Here is a 22,755-nt window from a genome sequence, read left to right as displayed (position 1 = left end):
CAGTAAAGACCGTTGTAGTTCTCTTCGCTTCCTATTCATATTCCGTAACCATCTACGATAATCAGATAAATCTTCAATTTTTTCGCCATAGTAGTCATCTTCAAACTTCATCCCTTCCTTAACCCTATATTTTGCTATTCTCTCTATAAAATCATTTTCCTTCTAAATTACATAGAAAGAGTCAATGATAATATATATGAAGTAACTCTAATAAATGAAATACAACCAATTTAAGCCGTTCGGCAAGTAGTGGATTTCTGAACTTCCATACATATTGAAAAGTTAGACCAGCAATTATATAACTAAACACTCCAGCCCCAAGCGCGCCGATGGCAGTAATAGTTATCGGATCGAAGTAACCACTATATGATAAAAATAGAAGATTGGTATACAACAACAAAAAAAAATACTGACAATATGTATTTGATCTCCTCTTCAGGAGTTGAAAGTGTTTCGAAAACGTGAGCATTAGCCACAGACACAGCGGCAGACACAGCAATAAAGACAGGTACTTTAAAAGCGAGAGATTTGGTTTTTAATTTAGATTTTTGCTTCTATAGGTTTAATAGTAGATTTAAAAAGAGAAGTTGTACATAATAAACAATATGCCAACTCTATATTCAGAAAAAGATAAAGGAGTTTCCGAATAATAACACAAGCGCTCAGTTTTTAAGCGGCGAACAGCAAAAATTTTACTGTTTTAATATGATAAAAAAAAAATAGGTATAATTATTCGATAGATAATATAATAATAGAATATTAAAAAGAAAAAGTTAAGTAATGCTTAGGTCTGCACTTGTGAGTAAACAAGTTTGAAAAAGAACGAAATATAGTATGACGAGAATTAATTATTAATCTTAAGGTAAACATTGTAAGGTTTTTAAAAATATAGTAGTTCGTAGCTTTAAAAGTAACTAGGGAAACCACATGCCTTTTGGTCTTAGTAAAACCGTGTAAGGTTACGAATTATCGATTAAAATGGCGTAAGGTAGGTTTAATATTGTTATTTAATTGAGTGTTACTATACAATTATTCTATATAATTGTAGTTTTATATAATATCTTTTACTATAGCTTTTTTACAGTTTAGTACTATTACTTCTGTACATACTGTTAGCGTAAATGTCATAAAGATTATTTGTCTTCCAAAAACTTGAAGTATGATAGTAAGAGGAAATGCAAATTAAAAAGAAACTAGAAAAGTTTATTCCTTCTGCTTTTCAGCATTTCTGCTATTTGCGTATAACGATATATCTTATAACTCAGGAAACTTAATATAAAATTATAATATCTCACTTTTAGGCACTTACAAAAACGTATTTATAGAATTTGTATACATAAATCATAGACTAATTGCTTCTGGGAGGTACCTTGGATTAATTAGTGGTTATTATAGTCATCAATATTACCGTCGTTCAAATGTTGCTCCCAATACCGTTAACTTCCTTATTTTCACTATTACTGCTATTTGCGACCACTATCCTTTATGGGGGGTGCGCCCCTGAGCGTACCGGAAAGACAGCTTGCACTAACTAGGAAGTTGATGTAAGAGGACACGCATGATTTCTTCAATATAGTAATTCAGTTTTGCATGCGTACTTTAAAATCTTAGCTTCTTCCGAATAAGGAAGTCTAGACGTATTTACGTTATGTGATAGCCCTCCTGCCAAAGCAATTTTAAACCTCTACTAAATCCTTCTTAACTTCTTATGTAGCAGGCGTTATGGTATAATCCTAAGGAATTATGCATGCAAAATTAGTGATTAACACTGAAATAAGTACCAATGTAAAAATTATTATCAGTGTTAAAAAAATTATTTAATTACTTAAAGGTACATACTTTTCTTATAAGGTTCCAGCCTTATTTTATTGAAATTTGAGATGAATTTTACATAACCATTTAAGAAGAAAGGGGTGTGTTTTAGGATTTACTTTAAGCCAAGATTTCTTGTCCCCTTAAGGCGGGGGTCCGCTTCTTGGCATGTTGGAATTTTAAGTTTGGACCCTTAGATTTTGAAAAACTCAATAAAAACGCATGTACAAAGAACTAACCTTATGGTGGCAAACTATAATATTTTTTTAACTAATACAATTAATTAAGTCCTGTATAAAATATAAAAAATACTAACCATAATTAAGGATCTTTGTACCTTTATGCCGTTTTGTCCCCTTTGCTTATTTTGGAACTTTACATCTAACATTTTCAGTCTACATTGTTCCCTTGTAAAGGTACTGTTGACAATGCGATCTATAGAAGATCTTAGCAAGACAAATTGCGTTAAAAGTATGCAGGCATACTTAGATTTCCTTAAACTTCGTTAATATTCAAAAAACGGCGACAAGAGCTTACTGTTCTCGTGTACAAGAAAACATTGCATGGTAAGCAAATTGCTACTATTTTTAAAACGATCCCTTTTAGTGCTTATAGGCCAAGTAAGAGTAAATCATTACCTTAAGTTGGGACGCTTACCTGGACTAACTTTACTAAAAACGTGGGATTACTAACAATGTTCTTCCCTACCAAGCCAAAAAAGCAGATCAACTTTATTAACAAGCTGCTTTAATACTCACATATATGTCTTCCTCTTGCATCTATTATTCTGAGGCACGAAGATTCGTTACAAATATATAAAATAATTTTTACGCCTCGTGGTTCATAAGAAACAAATGCTTTTGCACGAGACAAAAAATTAAATTTATTAAGGAACTGATTAAAAAGATTTTTGTACGTTAGTGGAAATATACAGAATCGGATACAGTATCAGCGCTGAGGATGTGCCTACCGAAGTATCGATGTCCTTCCCTTCGGCAAACACAGGGTGAGCCCTTACTACAGCCAATACTCATCTTAAAACAGAAGGAAATGCACCAAATGCTACTGCACCATCTGATTCACCCGGCGAAACTACTATATCACCTGAAAGTTCAACTCCAAGTTCAGTTGAGGGCCCAAAATGCAGAAGTAGCCTCGCGCCGAGCTGGTGAGCTAGTGTACACGAGTCTTGATAACGAACAATTAAAAACAAAATGTGCTTTATATTCAGTGCCTTTTAATATTTTTTTGAAACTTTCTATTGACAAAGAAGCTATGGCCTGCACGTCTATAAGAGAAGGATATAGTGGATATAAATGTTGAAAAAGCGGCCACCACTGTTTAATTCGAAGAAAATTTATTAAATATAGGCCTTAACGACTAACAAAATAATCGCAAAACCTTTTTAATAAAGTTTAACTTTTCAGAACCGACTTAGGTCGGCAGTTATTTATATGAAAAGTGTAAGTAATTTTATAAAGTTGCAATATAAAATGCTGCACTCAAGGCTAAACAAGTTTTATCAGTTACGTTAACTTATAAGAGACAATATACGTCCAAATACATTTTCGCTAATAACTCGTTTCCTGAGTAAATATATATTCGTGAGATATTATAAGCGGCCTTCTTTCCAAGTTCATCAACAAGCTATATTAATTTTTTCAAAACAGCAAAATGTTGCGCCGGGTGCCGTTATTTAATACCTTATTGTCCAATGACGTAAGGCAACGGTCGTAGTATATAAGCGCTATATGCAGCAAACCTATAAAAAATTTAGTAGAGGATAAGATTTGAATAATAAACCAGTCACCGATTTGGTGGTAAGCCCGGCCAAGGTTGTAGCTGGCCTCTCGGCAACCACCAAGTGCGTTATAATAGTTGTATAAATTAGCAAAAGCCTTGGATGATTCTATGTGAGCAGCACGGCTAAAAAATGTATGGATATGAATAGAAACTGAATGCAGGCATTTCTTCTTTTTTAGGCAAGTCCTTTTCATGGCGTGCGCTAAGTAAGCGATTCCCAAATAAAGAAAGAGCAGAGGGTTGGCGGGTTGTAGGACACGGGCATGATGGTACTCGCCTTCGATCAAATATAACAGTTACCACAAAAAATAACTTGTCAATTTAGTTATTTAGCAACCAATGGCGAGAATATACGACGTTGACGACTGGTGCATGTAGTGGTGGCCGCTTAAAACAGCCAGCGTAAAGTTATTCTTATGTCTCGCTCGAAGACGGCAAACCATTTTTTTTGCACGAGAGTAGTTTCGAGTGCTTGAACAGAAACTTTGAAAACCAAGGAACAAGCAACAGCGGAAAAGATAAAAAGGTACAGAAGCAACATATAATGCATGAATTCTAAAAGTCCGGGAGTGTTTAAGTTGTGAAACAAAAGTTTCTTGGCAGTTAAATACGCCCCTTTGTAGTTTCTACTTTTTACATTAAACCCTCGTAATATGTTAACCTACAATAACAACTCTTATAATAATATAACTGTGGATATCAATACAAAGAGCGAGCAAGAGGATAGACTTTTTCTGCTCAACAAAATTTTTAAGTTTGCCACTCAAATATTCCAAACAGTAAAAAGTTTTCTCTGTGGTTTCATACTTCTCCAGGTATATCAAAACCCGTAAAGTCTAGATAAATTTTAAGATTCCAAAAAGGACAAGTCTGCAGAGTTCACCAACGTTTGTTATCAGCACAAGCCATTCGTCAAAAAGCTTTGAGTAGCCATACCGCCATAAAAATGACTCATTATTCTGTTAGTTAGAGGAAATGCGTAGTTGGAGTAAAGCTCATGAAAAGAAATCTACTAAAACCTCTGCGGTTAGTCTGTCATCAAGTCTAGCATGATGGGAAAGTCTTATAATAACAGGAAGAGCGATATTCAGGAAACCCTTTATAGTAACAGAAGAAAAAGCACTTCATCTGTCAAAACTTTGTAGTTTACTGAGAAGTCTCCCTCCGACAAAAAAAGTGAGCAACGAGATAGCAAAACTTGGGAATCAACATCAACGTCAGAAAAACCCCTTGTAGGACGCGGGAGGCATTCTCACGAGATGGTGTTAGCGTAACTAAAAAGGATGAGCTGTATAGGAAAGAAAAACCTCCCCTGACAACAGTTAAACTCTTTTCTGCTAACCCGAGATCTCCGTAGACAGTCGACAAAAGAAGTCGGGTGTTCAGTTGATCCTTATGATCAGCAAATTCTGAAAACTTCAGTACTATGAAGCAAACTTATTGGTAAACGGCTGTGATGGCACGAATAAAGCAATAACCCGTTTCCAGAGACAATACGCATTCTTCCAGCAACCCCAGGGACTGCTCGCACTTACCACGCAGATACCACACGTTGGCCTAAATTATATGGTACCACCCCTGTATGCGCCATGTGCGGTACATTGAATACATTTACTTCTACGCTGCCCATTATAACGTCGCAGAGGTAAAGAGCCTTGGCATACTCCCCAACGGCCACGTAAGCCTCAATAATCTCAACATAAAAGTCCGAGACCTCCTCAATCGCATGACTTTCCAAGCAACGCAAGAATTTCTAATTACCCATAATTTTGCCCCGTGACATTATCAATATTTCTAATATATAAGCAAACTCACGGCAGCTTCCTCAAAGCTAAACAAGTAAACCAGACAGAGGGCGATCTTCACACTTAATCATTAAAGATAGCCCGTCGACTTGAAAGAAAGAAGAAAAATTTAAAAAAACAAGTACGTCACTGAAAGTGGGCGCTCACATTCTAAAAAGGACTTATTGCAAAGCAGTTTAGCTCTTTCGTACTGTCCGTTATACATCAGCAACTTAAAAAAAGAATCAGATTTATATAATAAATTAATAAGTTGCTGACAAAAAAATGTTTCATAACTGATAAAATTAAAAAAAAACCTTATAGAGAAGATCAAATGTGGGTATGTGCAGAGGGTTATGTCCTAAAGCGTCGTTTAATAACTCAATGGCCTCTTTGGTCTGATTCAACTGTGAATGGTAAATCTAGACCAGTCAGTCAATAAAATCACTTAACTTAAATTTAATGGTAGACGGTGAAATAAACCGTGGCAAGCTCATATACTACTTGGAGGTCGTGCTCTTTCCCAGGGAGTTTCAGTATAGTAAGCAGACCTTCAGCAGCCTCCATAAATCAATATGAATAACGTGCAAATAGAAATTTAAGAAAAATAAAACTCTTCTATAATGGCCTAAAGCAGCGTAAACCATCGAGCGGTCCCAGAGATCGTCCGCATCTTCGGGACAAAGTTGTAAAGAACGCGTGAAACAGTAGATCGCTTTATCGAAGAGATTCAACGTTCTACTCAAAAGCGTCAAAAAGAATAGTATATAGAAAAATCGTCAGGCAACCTAAACAGATCTCCTAACTTTTTCCACTTGTTACGATTACTGCCTCTGGACAACTGCGCCTCTAACAAAGCAGCGGTTGCTTGGCTCAGATAGTCTCCTAGATCCTGTAGGGAGTTTAAAAAGTTGCAATAAAATTAGCAGCTATGATTTCAGAGAAAAGCAAACGAAACAGAGAAGTAAAAGATCGTAGTAGAGAGAAAAGTGTTTTCTTACCTCATAAATCAAAGCAAGTAGGCTATAAGTTTGGGCACAATGGGGCACGCTTCTTGCAACTTTCTTGCAAAGTGAAATGGCCTTTCAATAAGTGAGAAATATTACTTTGAAATTTAATGGCAGTTAGTAACCTCTTGGTAATTTTGTGACATATACTGCAAGTTGGCCTCCCCCAATAGTTTTTGATCCTTTTCTCTTAACGCAGATAATTTTTTTCTCTTAGAAGAAAAGTACAAAAAAAACTCAAGTGAAAAAAATTAAAAGATAAGGTTTAGTTAAACTCTACGTAGTACAATTGGAATAAAAACAATATTTTTTTACGCTAAAATTAAAATATATAAAAAAAACTACCCCTCTTCTTTTATTATAACTTGACTGAGCAATCCCCGACAGTTCTATGATTAAATTTTCTATCTCCTCGTCAGGAAGGCAATCCACCTCTCTATTAAAGCTGAAAGTAAAGAAACCTTAAAAAAAAGTAGAAAATGCATTTGTTACAAGTAAAAGTCCTGCGTACGACGATCTTCAGGCTACAAAAGATAAAAAAGTGAAAAGTTTAAATTTGAATCTCACAAACAAGAACATAAAAGATCATACGAGCTCATCGAAGTTTAGAGGCATTAGAAAGTTTAGAAGTACATAACTAATTGGCGTTAGCGTAAAACAAAGGCCAGAGAAAATACATTAATCTTGCCAAGAAATAATTTTATCTATCCTTTCCACGCCCAGCCCTATTAACAACATTAAGCTTTTAACTTCTTCCCCTTATTCGGTGTATGGACATCCTCCATGGACATCTTGAGAAACTGGGCGGTACTCCCGCTTTTAGTCTTGGATGGCGGACAATTGTTGAAACCGCCATTCCTGGAGACACCGACGAGCATTCACCCCCCCCGGACTGCGTAAGGAGCCTAGTTTCTTCTGTATTTTTCACCTTGATGTTAAACAAATTTCTCTTTATATAAATTTACATAACATGTTACTGCTGTAAAGTGGTTGTAAGTAAGTAATTAGCTTTAAATAATTTTATATGGGCATTAACGCTTTTCGCAGAAATACTCTAATCGAGCATTTCCCAGTTACAACTGATAGTCCTTTTTTTTACGGATTATATGATTAAATATCTTCATTTAAATTTTACTTGCTCAAAGAAGCCATTTTAAAGAGTGTAAAGCTTTAAAAATTTTGTGTAGGTAAACAAGTGTTCTGCTGCTGTGAGGTAAAAACGCACAGGGGTACCCCAAATATTTTTTGGCTAGACTAAATGTTTGGTTCTGCTATTTCATTATAATATGAATACTTATCTCTGCTTTATTTCAACCCTTATAATCTTAAACAGGTAAAATTACCTTTTTAAGATCTTGGTTAAAAGTATATTTGTTAATATTAACAATAAAAATAAAAAATAAAACATATACTTTTTAAAGCACTATTACAAAGAAACCACTTCACTAACTTATCTTTCCTTCAGAAAAGGTTTCTCCTTATTAATAATATAATCAACTACAAAATTATCCACCCCACATATTTTAGTAAAATTAATACAAACCTTGACATTGTGATATAGTAGGTCATTAAATATTAATTCTCTTTCATACCTCTAAACTGAACCGCAGGCTTTTCAAACTCTCGAATGCTAAAAGGGTTTCGTAAAATATTGCGGCTTAAGGGGTTACAGGGGCGCTGTTACTTTTTTTTTATTTTAAAATTATTTGAAATATTGTGGATAAAGTTATGGCTTCACGTAAAATTTTATTGTTGCCATCGAGTTTTTTGTTTTCACGCGTTAAACTTTTGGATATTGCTGGAATAAGGTTGTTAAGCTACCAAAGCTCTTCCCTATCCCAGGGAATAAAAAAATCATACGCAGAGGACACCGCTGGTTTTTATAATAACTTTATAAGAATTTTGATCCTGCTTACTTCTCACTTTAATTTTTTCTTGATGAAGTAGCTGGCTCTCCTATTTTTAAACTTGAAGAAAGTTTAAAACTTGATGTAACAAAAATTCGGTTTCTTTGAAGATAGTGCCTTGTATTATTCCATTTAGGCTGGTCAAACTGGATTTATTAAAGGGACTTTACCTGGTGAAAATTCTTCCAGTACGATCGTTAAAAGGAAAGTTTTCATATATGATCCAGAAAAACATGGAAGTTTTTTTTCAGACGACTTTTCTGGGTTTTCTCTTGATACCATCTCCTCATTTCAGCTTTTTAACTAGTTTTTTTGTACAAAGAAATCTTGCCTTTAGACCACCTGAATGCTTATGGCTACCGGCTATCGAGATTATCGAAAAGATATATAACGAGTATAGTAACGATCCTGATAAAAATTGTCCTAAAAACTTAGCCTTTAAATATGGCATGGGTGTGTATACATTACTTAAGCGGATAGTATTATTTCTGTCATCGGTATTTAATAAAATTGTAAACCAATGTGACCTTTTTTAAAGGTGAAAATACTGTAAGAAGCTTTATCAAAGCTGGTAAAGAAGCAATTACGGACGTGGAGGTTTCCTTTTAAAAGCTAACCTGCCTTTTTTTTTTTTTTTTGTTGCTTGCTATCGTCAAAGGGTTTTTACTGCCTTATTTATTTTTTATATTTCCTATATCCTTTATAATTTATGAAGAGTTACTATATTGTTATCTTGCAGTGGATCCTTAATCATAATAATAATTAGCAATAGGGAACCCTTTTTTTTTAAAAATTTTTACGAAGTATAAAAAGACTTTTAATTTATATTAGACATATTTTTATTAAACCAAGACTTTTAAAATCTTGTTGGCTGTTATTTTATCAATTATCCCTAATAATTGATATTTATATGAAAAAATTTTGGATGGTTTTGTAGCTTCGGAGAAAAGTAATTGTTATATCCTTTTAATTATGTAATGGTAAGTCCCCTTGCCTGGCCACTTTCTACCTTTAAAACACTTCCAGTTTTTAGGTCCTTTAGCGAATTTTTTTAGTAGCTCCTCTAAAATTGTAATTTCTAGGAAAAAGATATTGTTTTAAAAAAAGTGAGTGTCGAGAAGAGGAAAATTTGTTACAAAAAACTTTAAATTTCCCTTTCCCCTCTGTTTTTGTTTTATCCATTCTGTTGCTATAGTTTCGGTTAGCTTTCGAGGAACTCCCTCAGTCATTACAAGAGGAACTGGAAGAAGCTGCCTCTTCTTATAAGGCCTCCTTTTCAGTGCATTACGTTGAGAATCTTCGCGGTTATAAGAGACCTCGTAAGTAACTTAAATTTTAATATTGATATTTTAAGATTATTTAAAAAAGCTTTGGAAAGCCAAAACGAGTTTTTTAGTAACGGAAACTACATCGCAAGTAAGCCGGTTTACTGAAATACTCTTCGCTATATTACTTTTTAACTTTGAGTTTCCTAGCGGAACCTTTGTTTGTTCAAGTGGGAAAAAATGTCCCTGCATTTATTATTTCCGAGGAAGAAAGTGTGGAGAAGCTCAATAAAGAGATAGCTAAAGAAAAAATACCGCCTGTAAGAAATAAACTCGATGAAGAGCTCAAGCATGTTGTGTTTGGACCAGGCTCAAATAAGAAGGTTAGGGAGCTCAATATATACATGATTTCTATTATATTCATTTTGTCACTCTTTTATAGTCCTCCCAGCGGACTCTTTCCAAGGGTCCCATGCGCCTTCTGTTTATGGACACCAGCAAGCCGACCCGAGAGGTACAGATCCATCGCCCTTTAAATAGTATAGGATCCTAAGATCCTCTGTTATTTACATATACGGGGAGTTCATAGTTGAAATCATTTCTTCTAATTCTGCCAGTTTTACTGCCTTTTTCTTTCCTATTTTAACTTATTATCAATATTAATTTTTTGGCTCTTGTAGGAAAAGAGAAAGTCCATTAAGGCTTATGTTGCTGATAGTAAAACATTACGTAGCGCAACTGAACACGAGGAGGAATACTTTGCTAGTCGCTTTCTGCACTGCAATAGATCGAGACTTTTATTTTAAGGCTTTTAGTCTGGTATGTAACCACGCTGTATACCCTTTATAAATGAATGTCTTCACAGTCTTCATTTGAGTGAGACGCAAAGGTAGGCATTATAGACATAAATATAATATTTAAAAAACTGCTGAGGCGTGTTGTAAGGAAAACGAGCGGTGCCATTGCGATGGTTTAAAAAACTAATCTTTTTTATTAATACTCAAGTTGAATTGGTGAACGCACTCGCACTCAAACTCTGTAATATTCTTCACTTTCGACGTATCCTTAATAAGAAAGAATCGACATAGAGGGAGCGCTGTTAACTTCCCATAAGATGGCCTCACAGTTGAAGTCAAACTGGCCCATATAAGAAAAAATATAAAACCGAAGAACATGCCGGATAAGACCTGCTCGAGTGTGTGATAACGAAGATAAACTCTATTGATTTGTAAATGTCTTTTATAATTAAAAACTTAACAAAATATCAGATAACCTTGAAGTAATACAAAGCACTGAGGGAGCCCATATTACCGCTATGTGCAAGATCTTCCATCCTTTTAGTGTTTCACACCTTTCGTGGTTAGTTATAACACTTAGAAGTTATATATAAAGATAAAAGGTGAATACACTGTTAGAAGGATTCTTTTATAACTTATAAGCCACAGACACCGAAAATTTTTTATTTAACTAAGCTAAGGATATTCTATAACCATTGATACTTTACAAGTACAATACTTAGGCACGTATTAGCATAAAAACATTAAACTAAAATATATAAATCTAAGAAAATAGTAATTTATTAAGCACACTGACTTTTGCTGGTATTAGTTATAAAGAAGATTTTAAACGAAAGAAACCTTGGCCTAACAGAAAAAGAGTTTATAGTTTTGTCGTTAAAAAATAATGGATTAACAGAAAAGTCAATACTTCATAACCAAAAACCAAGAGAGGTAAAACGCGAAGAAGGAGACGAACTGTGCGTGATTAGAAGGCATGCCAGCCTTGCTGTACACGCCTCTATGGTGATATCCTAAATAATAAATTAACAGGTTATAGGACTGCTTAATATATATTTACAATTATACCCGTAAACGTTGGTCTTGCTTGGTTATAAACAGTTTTTAGGATAAAATTGAGGAGTTCATTTAAAATAACGCCCGTAAAAAAAAAAATCTGGCAAGGCAACAATCAATATACATTTAATTAAAAATTACAAATAATGCAGTAGAGCTGAGTAAGTTATAATCAACCATAAATAAACAGACAAAAACGATTTAAGTACTGTTTGCAGGTCTCTTCTGATAAAGATAACAGTGGCCATCGAACTAATTAGAAATAAAGGGAGAAGAGAAGTTAAGGCCAATGTTTTCCCTAACAAAAACGATATAATTTTATCAATGATTGTAGCTCGATTAGTATATATATAAAAACCATAAAAATCACCCTTCACATACTCCACTAAAGTCAAAGAGAGCGCTTCCAAGTTATGACTAAGTTTATAAATGATATATAATAATAATAACTTTAAATAGACTGGTTAAAGGCGAAAAAATACAGTAGAATAAGTGGTAAGATGTTAAAATAATAAGCGACTGTAGAAAATATCAACTCTTGTTTTCAATGAGTAGGGCCGAAAAATTTTACTAGAAAATATAAAGCGTTATATAAACAAGAAAAGCACTTATTATCCATATGGACTAATATATTAACTTGATAGTCATGGAAAGCTCAAAAACTATTATACGTAAAAATAAATGTGAAAGAGCACAGAAAAATAATTTAAAGCTAACATGATCCGCATAAAATTTTTTTATGATATTTGACCCCAAGTTGAACACTCTCATTTCACAGGTATGTTAAAAAACGGGATAGGTCTGCGCGCTTATTAACTAAAAGTGGAAAGCAATGGTAGAAAATTTTCTTTAAAATAGAACACTTGTGTTTAATGCCTTTAAAAACCATGTAAACGCAAAATATTTTGCTTGTATCTATTTTTTTTAAACTTCTTATATAAAGTTTAAAGAGTGTTTTCATAAAACAGTATACGCTATCTCTTAGACTGCGCAAGCAGGATAAATTTAGTTTGGCAGAGTATGTGTTAAAAAATATTAAAAAAATGGTGGCTTTTCTTTAAATATTAAAGTAAATTTAATAATGTTCTAATAATTAGAGATAGATTATTTTTTTCTAGTGCTTTATTGGTCTAGTAATTTTTAGGTTTTTTAAATTTAGGACGGTTTTAATTATAGGAAAATATATATATAAAGCCAAGTCCAAATGAAGTAAAAAAAAATTAACTTTTAACTTAACTCTAAGACTATAGAATGTGTGTTTATGCCGTCAAGTGCAAAGAACTCAATGTTCTAGATAAATTTTTTTAAAAAATGACAGAACACCTCTGGAGGGATTTAAATATATATATAATAAAACCCTGTTGCAGTTGCTCGGTGTGTTGAGTACAGACTTTTATGTCCAATCAAATTTGTAAACGACCATGGCTCGTGGTATAATCAGCGCTATCGGAGACTTTCTTTATATATTAAATTGACCAGCCAGAACGCGCAGGAGCATTAGTTCGCGTACTTCTCGAGCGTTCTTCCATTCAACTTCTAGATTCAAAAGCTCAAATATTGAGTTTAAAACTGACGTACTACGGCCAGCTTATCTAAATGTGTACCCTTTCAATAGATTAATTGCTCCCAGTCGGAGAACTTTTTTATTTGGGTTTTTTAGTAATACCGATACCTTTATATATGAGAGTAGTACACCGCCTAATTGTGTTGTAGCTAACTCTTAAAAATCAGGTGCTCATACTTCGTGTTTGTTGGTTAGGCACCACGTGTCATAGCACGTTCTTTTTATATTTGCCTCCGCAATCTGTATTTCTTCCCTGCCCTGAAAGTAAAAATACACCTTTTCTACAGGACAATAAAATGTTCTCTTTTTTTAAGTACCGGGCTTGACTTAGAATTTATCTTCACAGGCTTAGAGACTATACTACGTAATAATCGGTAATAATGGAGGTGTTGTAAGTTAAAGCATTAGCAAGGAAAGGATTTAGGATATCTTTAAAAAATTCTTAGTATCAATTGCTTTACATTGACCAAATACCGAATTTCATTTTAAAAATTGCGATATAGTTGGTCACTGCGTACAAACCACGAAGTGGATAACTGTGTTTTTTTACAAACTAAAGGAGATTAAAGTTAATAGTCTGTTTACCTTTGATCCTAAAAGTGAGTCTAGGTTTTTCAAGTAAAGTTGTCAGCAATAACAATGCCTATATAATTAACTTCTTTACTACTGAGGTTATAATATAATTACAAATAATTATACTTAAATGACGCTATTGTGTATCATTTTAATAAAAAGCTTTACTCCTCTGAGGGTTTATAGTATTTACGCCACTTGGCAAATAAGCACTCAATCACTTGTAAAAGTTTAAATTTGTTTGGTTGAAAGAGTTGTGTGCTTCAATTAGTTTTATCGTCTGCGAATTGAATTTCAAACATAGGAATAATGTTTGTTGCCGACATGGATGCTAAATGTACTGTAAAAAAAAATAACAAAAGTAGAGGGCCCGAAGTATATCTGCAACTCATGAGTTTACTACAACTTAACGGGCAAGGTGTCAACTCGCAACTATTACAGCTCGAAAAAGAGAGTCACGTCAGCGAGAATTGAACGCAGGACCTTAAGTAGGCGCTTCAATAATCTTAACCGCTGAGTACCACGACCAATCATAAATCATATAGGTTTTACGTATTTAACCTGTTAAAGTTGGCTTGTTCAACTTTCGTAAAGTTTCTCCTCTTTTTATAGAAGATTTCATAATATAATATAGGTAACTAGGTAATAGCAATGTTGATTAGTAACCATGTACGAATTGCGTTAAGTACAGGGAAGAGTTATTTGCTTGAAGGTGCCTGACGACACTGGGTACATCCCTCGCAGGTTTTATACGTAAAATCGCCTAGTAATTCAATGGTTAGGAGCACACACGCTACTCAGGGTCGTGCGCGCAACTCTTCTTTTTTTTGGTCTTTAATAATTGCGTATTTAATCTCGCCTTGGCAGTGGTGAAAATCAACCCAAGAGCCTAAGTATACGCATGAATGCTTTCACTCGCTGAGCTACGACGAATTACAGGCCTTCACTCCGCCAATTAGAGAGGCAACCAATATTACCCGAAAAATATCTTTTTTTTTCTAATGAAATGCGTGTTTATAATAAACTTTTCTTATTCTGTTTAAATGAAATCTTTGCTTGATTAAGATTTTTCTTTTAGAACTATCAATCTTATGAATGCACACGCCCTCAGGAAGCATCCCTTTATATCTTCTAGACAGTTAGTAACAATACTAATTTCAGTCCTAAAGACTGAAGGAACGTTGCAAATCGACAAAACAAATACCTTGTTTGTTAAAATGAATATATATATAGATTTAAATAAACCAAAGAGATTGAATCTACCAGTCAAATTTTAAAAAAAAAAATACAAAGCGCATACACCTTGGCTGCGAGGGTCTATAATATTTAATGGCGTACTGTAAGCGGAACCCTAAAAACTAACTAATAATATGACGGTAAATCCCATAGTAATACCTTTGAAGATGGCGTTGCGTTTCGCGCTCCAAGTAACAATCGCAGTAAATATCCGAATTTTTTTCTGAGAAAATGCAGCAAGGGTTAGTTCTTTGTGGTCATTTTTCGCATTACTAAAACTTATCGGGTGGCTAGCCCCTCGCAAATAAGCTGGAATATGCTACGATTGTCTTTTTAAACGTTACATCTCTTAATTTGTGTTCTCCCGCTCAGGAAAGCTGGGTTACAAATGCCCAATCATTATTCCGAAGGTCAGGGGAGCATTAAAATTGCCACTACCCGGAGAGACAACTTTAAACACTAAAATTTGAGACCTTTTCGAGATACTTGCCTCGCATTTTAACTAATCATTGTACCCTTAAAATTATTTCGAAGTCAAAAATAGTTAGTGTATCCCAAGCAACTTCCTAATTAAACCAAGCACCTCCATATAATTTTAATTGTTTTATATTAATACATCAGTCAAACATTATCAAATAAAATTTAATTAAGTTTTGCCCCCAATTATTATTACTCATTTTTGTTTTTTGGTTTACTTTTACTTTATTAATATTCACTTATATAAAGTTTTACTAAACAGCGAAGGAACAAAAAATTTTGTAAAACCCTCACAAGCCGTTAATCGTAATGAATCGGCTTGTACTTGCGATTAAGGGCGAGCCATAATACCAATAATATGCCTAACTGAATACCTAACCAGACCCCTCTAAGGCATGCAATGAACCACTGCTCCAAAAAGTTGTTTATAAAGCAAATATTACTTAGGTTTTAACGTTTAACTTTCTTTAGCTATATTAGCAATTGTGCAAAATCTCTAATTAATCCAGTCCGCTTTCTTATTTTTTAAGTTTAATTTTTTTGCCTTTCGCGTGTTTAAAAATTTTACGAATAATAAGTTAAAGCTAAATTTTTTTATTTTAGTCTTCCAGGAAGTATAGCAGAGTGTTCTATTCAAGTAAATGCTGCTATATATGCATTTCAAATGTATTCTTGCGGACGCATACTTTTGTATATAGGGAATAATAGTTGATATTGTTGATCCCAATAGAGTCATACTTGACGATGGAACAGGTATTGATAATAATAAATTTTACTTCTATTAAAATTTTGGGTGCTTTCCTTTCTAATTTATGTAACATAGATGTCATATTGGTTAACTTAACCCTTTTACAGACAACGTTAAAAGCGTACTTTGATTTTACAATCGGTACTTTCACAAACAATATTCTATATGTATAAAAGATTTTTAGCATTAAACAGGTATGTATGCCTTTGTCGCTGGTAGAGTAAAAAGCGAAAGTAATATATTCTATATTCTATGCGATAAACTTGTGAACCTTTCGGAGGAGGTCGCATATATATTCATACTTAGTAACACTTGAACACACTTAAATAATAGCCTAATCGCGAGAGTTTGTGGAATATTGAAGTCGTTTACGCTGCTTTAACGTTCTACAAAAAAAATATGAAGAAAGTTTTATTTAGTACTGGAAACATCCTTGCAACACAATTTTAACTTATTCATAATCTTTAAGAGCAGATGCACTTAGTTACTTTTTATGAGCGTCTTGTTAAAAGGTGTCTTTCATATAATATTTAATATAAATTTAATAAGATTTATAAAATTACTATGAACCCTTATAAACTTGCTCTGACCTATAAAGTATAAGCTTTTCGTAAGCTTATATTATTGCATTATTGAACTTTTAAAATGGCAAACTTTTAGAAAATGGTCACTCCTACTTTTTATTTTTTAAAAACAAAAGAAAAGGTATAGTCTACAAGGCATAAGCAGTAAGCCATCGCTAAAGCTTAGGATAAAGATTATAAATTCTTTTTTACGTGTAAATTATAGTACTTTCAAAAAATGTATTTTTTAGATAGTATATTATTTTTAAAAGTGCAATACATAAGTTATCGTGGTCGCCTAAGAAGAACAAGAACAAATATAGTTTGAATGTCGGCAGTTCTATTAACTACTTGATAGGGCTGATAAATTACACTTCAAAGCGAAAAAAAAAATTTAAAAAGTAAAATTTATTGTAAATTAGTTAAAGGAGTAGCGCTATATGAATATTTAATAGCTTTTAAATAATAAAAATATAAGGTTGTAAAAATTTTATAACTAATCGCGTTAGCTATAATAAAATCAAATTCCGACGCCTTTAACACTTCACTAAGTCTAGTAGGACTTTATCTCTAGGGTCCAAATCTGTATATCAGCTTTCTTAGTAGTCGTCGACTTTCATAAATTCTGACCCAACAATTTGTCAAGCAGACCAGCCTAATAAGCAATAAGCCCAGACAGAGCTTCATCGAAACAGCGACTAAGATGCTTCTAATACATACAGCTGCGATGATATTTGATATAATAAAATATAAAGGTACACAATTCTTTTGCCTTATAGTTACGACTTCGTAATACTTCCACCGTTTCTGTTACGGTTCAGAAAATAGTAAGTTCTCTGAAGTTAATAAGGCCCAAAGACGAACTTATAAGAGCTAAAATATGTAAACTAAACTTTGAGCGAAAGTAACTAACGGAGCTAAGACCCTAGGGTAGGAGTGGAGCTAGCGTAAGACTGCTCCGCCCCTCCTTGGTTACGCTCCCTTGTAGTACTCTAATTAGCGCACGTGATTAGTTTCCAATTTTGGTCCATTACTATATGTGATACACCGTCTACACGTTCGAGGGAAAGTTGGGTTTATTTTCTTCATGGCTCCCCTCTCTAGCAACGGAGGTTCCGTTTCGGTCTATTATACTCGTATGATCTGTTCATTTCTGTTGTAGTGCTCTCTTGTTCTGTTTGTGTTTTTAGTCCGTTTGTCTTTTTTTTTCTTCTATACTGTTTGTTCATTAAGTTGTCTCATATTTAATAAAAAAAAAAATTTGTAGACCTTCTTTACCTATTTAATATTATTCTTATACACAATGCCCAGTCACTTCATAGAAGTGACATTACCCTTTGGTGCTTTACAGTCAGTATATATGACTATGTCAAAGCTGTGCACAGGCGGAATAGAACTTAAGAAAAGAACCTAGAATAAAGCCAGAGCTTAGAAATTGGATATGAAAGCAAAAGTAAATCAAAGAGAAAACATGCGATAAGCGCTTTGTATAGAGAAGGTAACAGATTCAGCTTCCTCTAAGGTTGGAAGCCTTGAATTCCTCTTTAGCCCTAAAAACGCAAATCATAAAATTGTTATCCATTGTTTGCATTTAACATAATAATATCCAATGAAAAAGACGAATGGGGCATATGCTATTAAATTCATAGCAGTATCTGAATTTTGATTTTTACAAACTCTGACCCGTAATTGTGTTAAGCAGGCGAGTTCTGTAAGCAATAAAGCTAAGCAGAACTTCATAGAAACAGCAGCTAAAAACTTAATTAATTTTTCTAGTTTTCTTTACACAGCTTTAATGACATAACAAGTGTGCTCATTTTTGTTAATTATAAAGTTAATTGACTAATTTTAAGAAATTAAAAAGGTTTAATGGTGAACGTCTGAGAATAACCAATTAAAACATTTAAACTCTCAAACAGTTAAAAAAAGACAACTGGTTTAAATTATAAAAACCAGCTGTTTTTTATTATGAAATATATATGTAGCTCCAACCGTTTTTTTTATTTTAAGTGCTCTTAAGCACATGCTACACCTAGACAACGAGTATAAAAGTTAAAAAGTAATGTTAAGTCAAAGTTGCTTATCAGTGGTTTTTTGGGCTTCCCTTAACGCAAACTAATTTTTTAGCTTAGAGCGGTAACGTCTCTTCTCTATGGTTGTATCTAAATACCATTTTTAAACTCAAAGTATTTTATAAGCGCTCACTGATTATTAAAAAAATTAATAATTTATGATTTGATGAAATTTTTTTGGAAGATTGGAATTTGAAGAACGAAAAGTTACCTTTTATTTATCAAGATCAAACTACAAAAACACGTGGGGGTTGAACTTAGACTTACTGTATATGGGGTTCTCGAACAAGAGGTAATTTGGCATCGAGCTAAAAATTCATTTATACTAAGTTTTCAGTAAACTCATCATGAACTCTAATAAAGTCGGGCATCGAAAAGTTCCAGAGTTTTGAGCTCAAATCCGTATTAAAAAAACCTCAAAAGGGTATTTTTTTCCAACCTAGAAATCTTTGTAGGTACTGTTTAATGGCGCTGTTATCGTTTATGCAGCTTGTCGAAATAGCTTTTACCTTTAACAGTACTGATGCTTTAAATTCTACAGCTTTCAATGCAACACACAAAAATAGTATGTGCCTAAGGAAGCTCGTACTTAATCTTCTGTATTCTCAAATCTCACGGTATAAAACTCTATTATAAACCGGTGACCTCTATTTTATTATTAAAAACTTTTAATAATGTTAAAAAAAGAAGGCTGTGGTAACTGTGAACGAATAGACAAAATTTCTGTTTAAATCGACAAATATTGCACAGTAACTTATAAAAATTAAATTATAAAATATTATCATAATTTACTTGGAAGTGCGCGAGGCCAGCTTAAACAAAAACTAAGATCATAGTACTTAGCTTAGATGCAAAAAAATTCAGACGAGAAGCAATGAAGGAATATAATAGAGATTTACAAATCCTCTATACTCTGCAGAATATAATCTTTAAACTAACGAAAGCACAAATTAAAAAATCTTTCTTGTAGGGTGGGCTCCAACTTGTCAATGAGATGTTATTAAAGGATGCGCTTGCGTAAAATAAAAATCCATATATATATTAGCGCTATTGCTCAATATTTACTAGTTTTTCATAACTTCACTATAGTGAGACCTATAACAATTATCTAAAAGATATATATATATACAAACACGAACCAAAGAATACAAAGAAAAAAGGACATGAAAAGAAAGAATAAGTTTGTTCAAAAGTTAGTATTTTTTTTATGTAACCTATAATGGTAGCTTTGTTCAACTATGATTGTTGGCAATATGTATACTGGGCTGGTTATCACCGTGCATACTTATTGGAGTCTCTCCTTAAAAGCCCAGTTCTCGTAAGGCCATTTAGCACACGTAATAGCTTCGACTAGAGCAATACGCTCTTTCTTTCCGAAGGTAAGTGCAACTGTTGTCTACTTCTCGGTTCCCAAATAATGGGAAGGTCGTTGTCAATGATTTATGTAGAGGAACGGGATTTACGAACTTCTTAAGAGCCATAACTTTGAGTAGGCTTTAATATCTAATCTGCCCTCCCTTGTAGACCTTTAGTGTTAATGTCCTGTGACAAAAGTCGTGTATGTAATTTATCGACCGAGAATGTGGGTTGTCACCGTAGCTCATTGGTTAGAGCATTGTTGCGCCTACTCAAGGTATCGGGTTTGATTTCCGTCAATACCAACTCGCATTTTTCTGGTTTGGTATTTACGTGTACAGCCTCCCTATAAACAAAATTCTGACATAATGTGTCTTGAAGGTGCATCATATGCATTTTACTGCTACCAATGTACGTTGCAGAACGAATTAAGATGCTTTAATAACTTTAATTATCACAAACTTTGATAACACACCAACGCATAAGGCGAAAACAAAAGAATAGGCGATTGTTTTATTATTTATTTATAAACGACAGTTCCTGGTGCTCGATGTAGTCAAAAAACTTTGAATACTCGAGCTCTCAATCAGAAGTGATAGCAGACATGGGGCATAATAGCTTTCAACCTAAAAGATGTCATTTTTTATTTAAAAGTAAACTTTGATTAATTTTTCGGTGTAGACAAGGCGACTGTATTTGATTCTTTTATGGATTCATTATATTGATTTTTTTTTTATAATTTTTTTTTATAACAATTTCATTAACATAGGCAAGACTTCACTGTAAAATTATTTAATAATAATAAGATATAGTTTAAAAGCAGAGCGTAAATAACTAAGAAGAATGTTAAAATTATATAAATGAGGAGTAGTTATGTATAACAACAAGATATAAATATAAAATTAATATATTTAAGTTATTATATATTAAGCATTAAAAGTACAATGACCTTTAAAGAAAAATAGTTAAACAATTAGAATTAAAAAGTGGTGTTAATATCGATGTACTGCTCAAAAAACGTCGAAAGGAATATTTATACCGCTCTCACATTAATTTTTTCGAGCTAGTTTATAAATGATTGATTGCGCGTACCAGAAATGGAAGAATTAAAATGAGAGAGCGTAGTGTAGCTGAACTATAGCTCGAAATTAATAGTGTGCCCCCGCTAAGGATTTCAGCATTGTACAATACTCGGGCAAAGTCTCGCAAGAAGGAAACTAGCACATTCAAGGTAATACTAATTTTGAGCAGTTAAGTACGTTATAAAAATATATCTTGGAGTATTTGCTAGCAGATAAATTCACAATTGCGGTTAGAGTGCGAGGATTATCACTTTGCTCTTAGTCGCCAATGTGGGGTCCACGTATATGGCCTGAGAGGACCTTGGGATCATTAGTAGACTAAAAGTTACCAAATCTTAAAAAAATACGGAATTAAGGATTTTTTTTACATTTTTATTTTCCAAAAAATTTATAAATTTTAAATATAAAAGGGGTACAATTTTAAATAAAATATTAATATTAACACCTTCGAAGGGTTGAGAAGTGCTCTGCTATTTTCTGCATTAAAATTGGCAAGAATTTTAAAGTAGTGTTGTATTGTCGCAGTAATGAATAGTTCTTTAAGGACAAGTAAACTGCGATCTCTACATCAGCGAAGGGCGCGACGCGGAGTAAAATGTCCTTCATGTATATTAAGGAGAGTCAGGGGATAAAGTGAAGAGTTTAAGGTACCCAGTAAGCGTAATAGACCATTATGCCATACGCAATCAAAGGGCGCAAAAGTGGTTGTGTCCTCTATGAAATGAGACTTGAATCCTGCAAGAGTTTTGCTTGTTTCTACAAACTCTCCAGTCGGCATAGCCTTCACAGTTTTGCCCACTGCTCATATTAGGCTAATGGGGTATTTGCTGGAATTCTGTGCAGCACGCGAAGTCTTGGGTAGCATCATAACAGTGGAAGTGGGCACAAGTCGACAACTTTTTTAACATTTAGTTACATGATTGTTGGGGCAGTTTGCTTTCTGTCGCAAAAATAGAGGTGATGCTTTGCTCGGTTTTTAAGTCCTTCGCCAACTTTGAAAAGTCTTACGGTGTCTTCCCTTCGTCTTAAAAGTAGCCTAAGTTCGGAGAAAAAAGCACTTAGTCGCGAGGTGAGAGACCAAGAGCGCCATCTTAATCTTCTTTGCTACTAGCGCAAGAACCCCTTCATTAGATGACAGTGGTTGTATAAGAAATGGTCGTTAATTTTTTAAGAAAGCTCCAAAATTTTGTCGGCCGCTACAGAGACACCCTGCAGTTTAACCTTCCCAGCGATTATAATAAAAAGATGCCGTGCTTTCCCAATGTGGTCTGTGAAGACGATTTAGCGGCATTTTGTTGTTGGGGTGATAATCTGACGAGAGTTCATCCAGCTCGGCGAAAGATATAGACTATTGGAAGTCGAGAATATTTGATGTTATCATTTTATACACATGTGCGGCGGAGGTTGAGGAAGCAGCATGCGAAATTGTGTCTGTCCAAGTCCTTTTCAAGTTTTTCCCGTTTGGAGTTGGAACTCGACTGCTCCAAGCAGCGTGGTTGCAGTAAAAGTCCTCCACATAAAAACGGCGGGCGAGCGCCGTGAAGCAGTTTCACAGATTATCTTTAATCGTCAGCTTGTCGAAAGGTTTGTAGGGACCGATATTTTATCGGTTTCTTCATAGCACCGAAAGCTACAATTCCCACCCCCTTTAAA

General features: G+C 33.9%; 4 protein-coding genes and 2 long non-coding RNA genes across 9 annotated transcripts; 2 read left to right on the top strand and 4 right to left on the bottom strand.

Moving 5' to 3' along the window:
• Nucleotides 1-3: 3 nt before the first annotated feature.
• LOC135122205 (uncharacterized) lies at nucleotides 4-700 on the bottom strand. Its single transcript, XR_010279284.1, has 4 exons — nucleotides 614-700; nucleotides 415-554; nucleotides 227-362; nucleotides 4-162 (listed from the first exon to the last, which is right to left on the bottom strand). It is a non-coding gene; the product is annotated as an uncharacterized LOC135122205 (long non-coding RNA).
• A 956-nt stretch (nucleotides 701-1,656) lies between these two features.
• Nucleotides 1,657-2,361, bottom strand: LOC135122190 (uncharacterized). The gene is made up of 4 exons (XR_010279277.1): nucleotides 2,298-2,361; nucleotides 2,150-2,247; nucleotides 1,840-2,004; nucleotides 1,657-1,733 (listed from the first exon to the last, which is right to left on the bottom strand). It is a non-coding gene; the product is annotated as an uncharacterized LOC135122190 (long non-coding RNA).
• Nucleotides 2,362-3,328: 967 nt separating this feature from the next.
• LOC135122193 (general transcription factor 3C polypeptide 3-like) lies at nucleotides 3,329-7,087 on the bottom strand. Of its 4 annotated transcripts, none has more exons than XM_064046399.1 (24): nucleotides 6,998-7,087; nucleotides 6,899-6,930; nucleotides 6,752-6,842; nucleotides 6,532-6,618; nucleotides 6,401-6,481; nucleotides 6,188-6,291; nucleotides 6,014-6,137; nucleotides 5,883-5,960; nucleotides 5,717-5,821; nucleotides 5,546-5,631; nucleotides 5,431-5,482; nucleotides 5,225-5,368; nucleotides 5,094-5,172; nucleotides 4,923-5,039; nucleotides 4,766-4,866; nucleotides 4,635-4,712; nucleotides 4,503-4,574; nucleotides 4,322-4,451; nucleotides 4,146-4,260; nucleotides 3,953-4,086; nucleotides 3,768-3,892; nucleotides 3,623-3,710; nucleotides 3,516-3,574; nucleotides 3,329-3,459 (listed from the first exon to the last, which is right to left on the bottom strand). In XM_064046399.1, exons 1-24 carry the CDS (start codon nucleotides 7,019-7,021, stop codon nucleotides 3,349-3,351), a joined length of 2,217 nt encoding a protein of 738 aa, XP_063902469.1. In that variant the 5' UTR covers nucleotides 7,022-7,087; the 3' UTR covers nucleotides 3,329-3,348. The 4 variants fall into 4 exon arrangements, with proteins under 4 accessions (XP_063902469.1, XP_063902470.1, XP_063902472.1 ...); XM_064046400.1 differs by having other exon boundaries at nucleotides 5,231-5,368; XM_064046402.1 differs by lacking the exons at nucleotides 6,899-6,930; nucleotides 6,998-7,087 and having other exon boundaries at nucleotides 6,532-6,616; nucleotides 6,752-6,829.
• A 1,052-nt stretch (nucleotides 7,088-8,139) lies between these two features.
• On the top strand, nucleotides 8,140-10,607 carry LOC135122191 (uncharacterized). The gene is made up of 10 exons (XM_064046397.1): nucleotides 8,140-8,282; nucleotides 8,351-8,397; nucleotides 8,450-8,577; nucleotides 8,636-8,766; nucleotides 8,852-8,910; nucleotides 9,509-9,632; nucleotides 9,682-9,729; nucleotides 9,789-9,961; nucleotides 10,021-10,092; nucleotides 10,259-10,607. Exons 4-10 carry the CDS (start codon nucleotides 8,763-8,765, stop codon nucleotides 10,382-10,384), a joined length of 606 nt encoding a protein of 201 aa, XP_063902467.1. The 5' UTR covers nucleotides 8,140-8,282; nucleotides 8,351-8,397; nucleotides 8,450-8,577; nucleotides 8,636-8,762; the 3' UTR covers nucleotides 10,385-10,607.
• Nucleotides 10,559-12,114, bottom strand: LOC135122201 (dolichyldiphosphatase 1-like). The gene is made up of 7 exons (XM_064046416.1): nucleotides 12,040-12,114; nucleotides 11,790-11,848; nucleotides 11,641-11,729; nucleotides 11,444-11,531; nucleotides 11,286-11,388; nucleotides 10,852-10,929; nucleotides 10,559-10,796 (listed from the first exon to the last, which is right to left on the bottom strand). The coding sequence occupies exons 1-7, from the start codon at nucleotides 12,048-12,050 to the stop codon at nucleotides 10,559-10,561; spliced, it is 666 nt and encodes a 221-aa protein (XP_063902486.1). The 5' UTR covers nucleotides 12,051-12,114.
• A 3,559-nt stretch (nucleotides 12,115-15,673) lies between these two features.
• Nucleotides 15,674-16,479, top strand: LOC135122200 (uncharacterized). The gene is made up of 6 exons (XM_064046415.1): nucleotides 15,674-15,728; nucleotides 15,885-15,918; nucleotides 15,980-16,034; nucleotides 16,105-16,170; nucleotides 16,224-16,312; nucleotides 16,363-16,479. The coding sequence occupies exons 1-6, from the start codon at nucleotides 15,682-15,684 to the stop codon at nucleotides 16,477-16,479; spliced, it is 408 nt and encodes a 135-aa protein (XP_063902485.1). The 5' UTR covers nucleotides 15,674-15,681.
• The last annotated feature ends 6,276 nt before the right edge of the window (nucleotides 16,480-22,755 follow it).

This window comes from Zophobas morio, unplaced genomic scaffold (assembly GCF_036711695.1).
Source record: "Zophobas morio isolate AGI-343-1 ecotype UQ-CSIRO unplaced genomic scaffold, CSIRO_AGI_Zmor_V1 ptg000952l, whole genome shotgun sequence".
NCBI classification, from domain to species: Eukaryota; Metazoa; Arthropoda; class Insecta; order Coleoptera; family Tenebrionidae; genus Zophobas; species Zophobas morio.
This window is presented reverse-complemented; position numbering and strand designations above follow the sequence as displayed.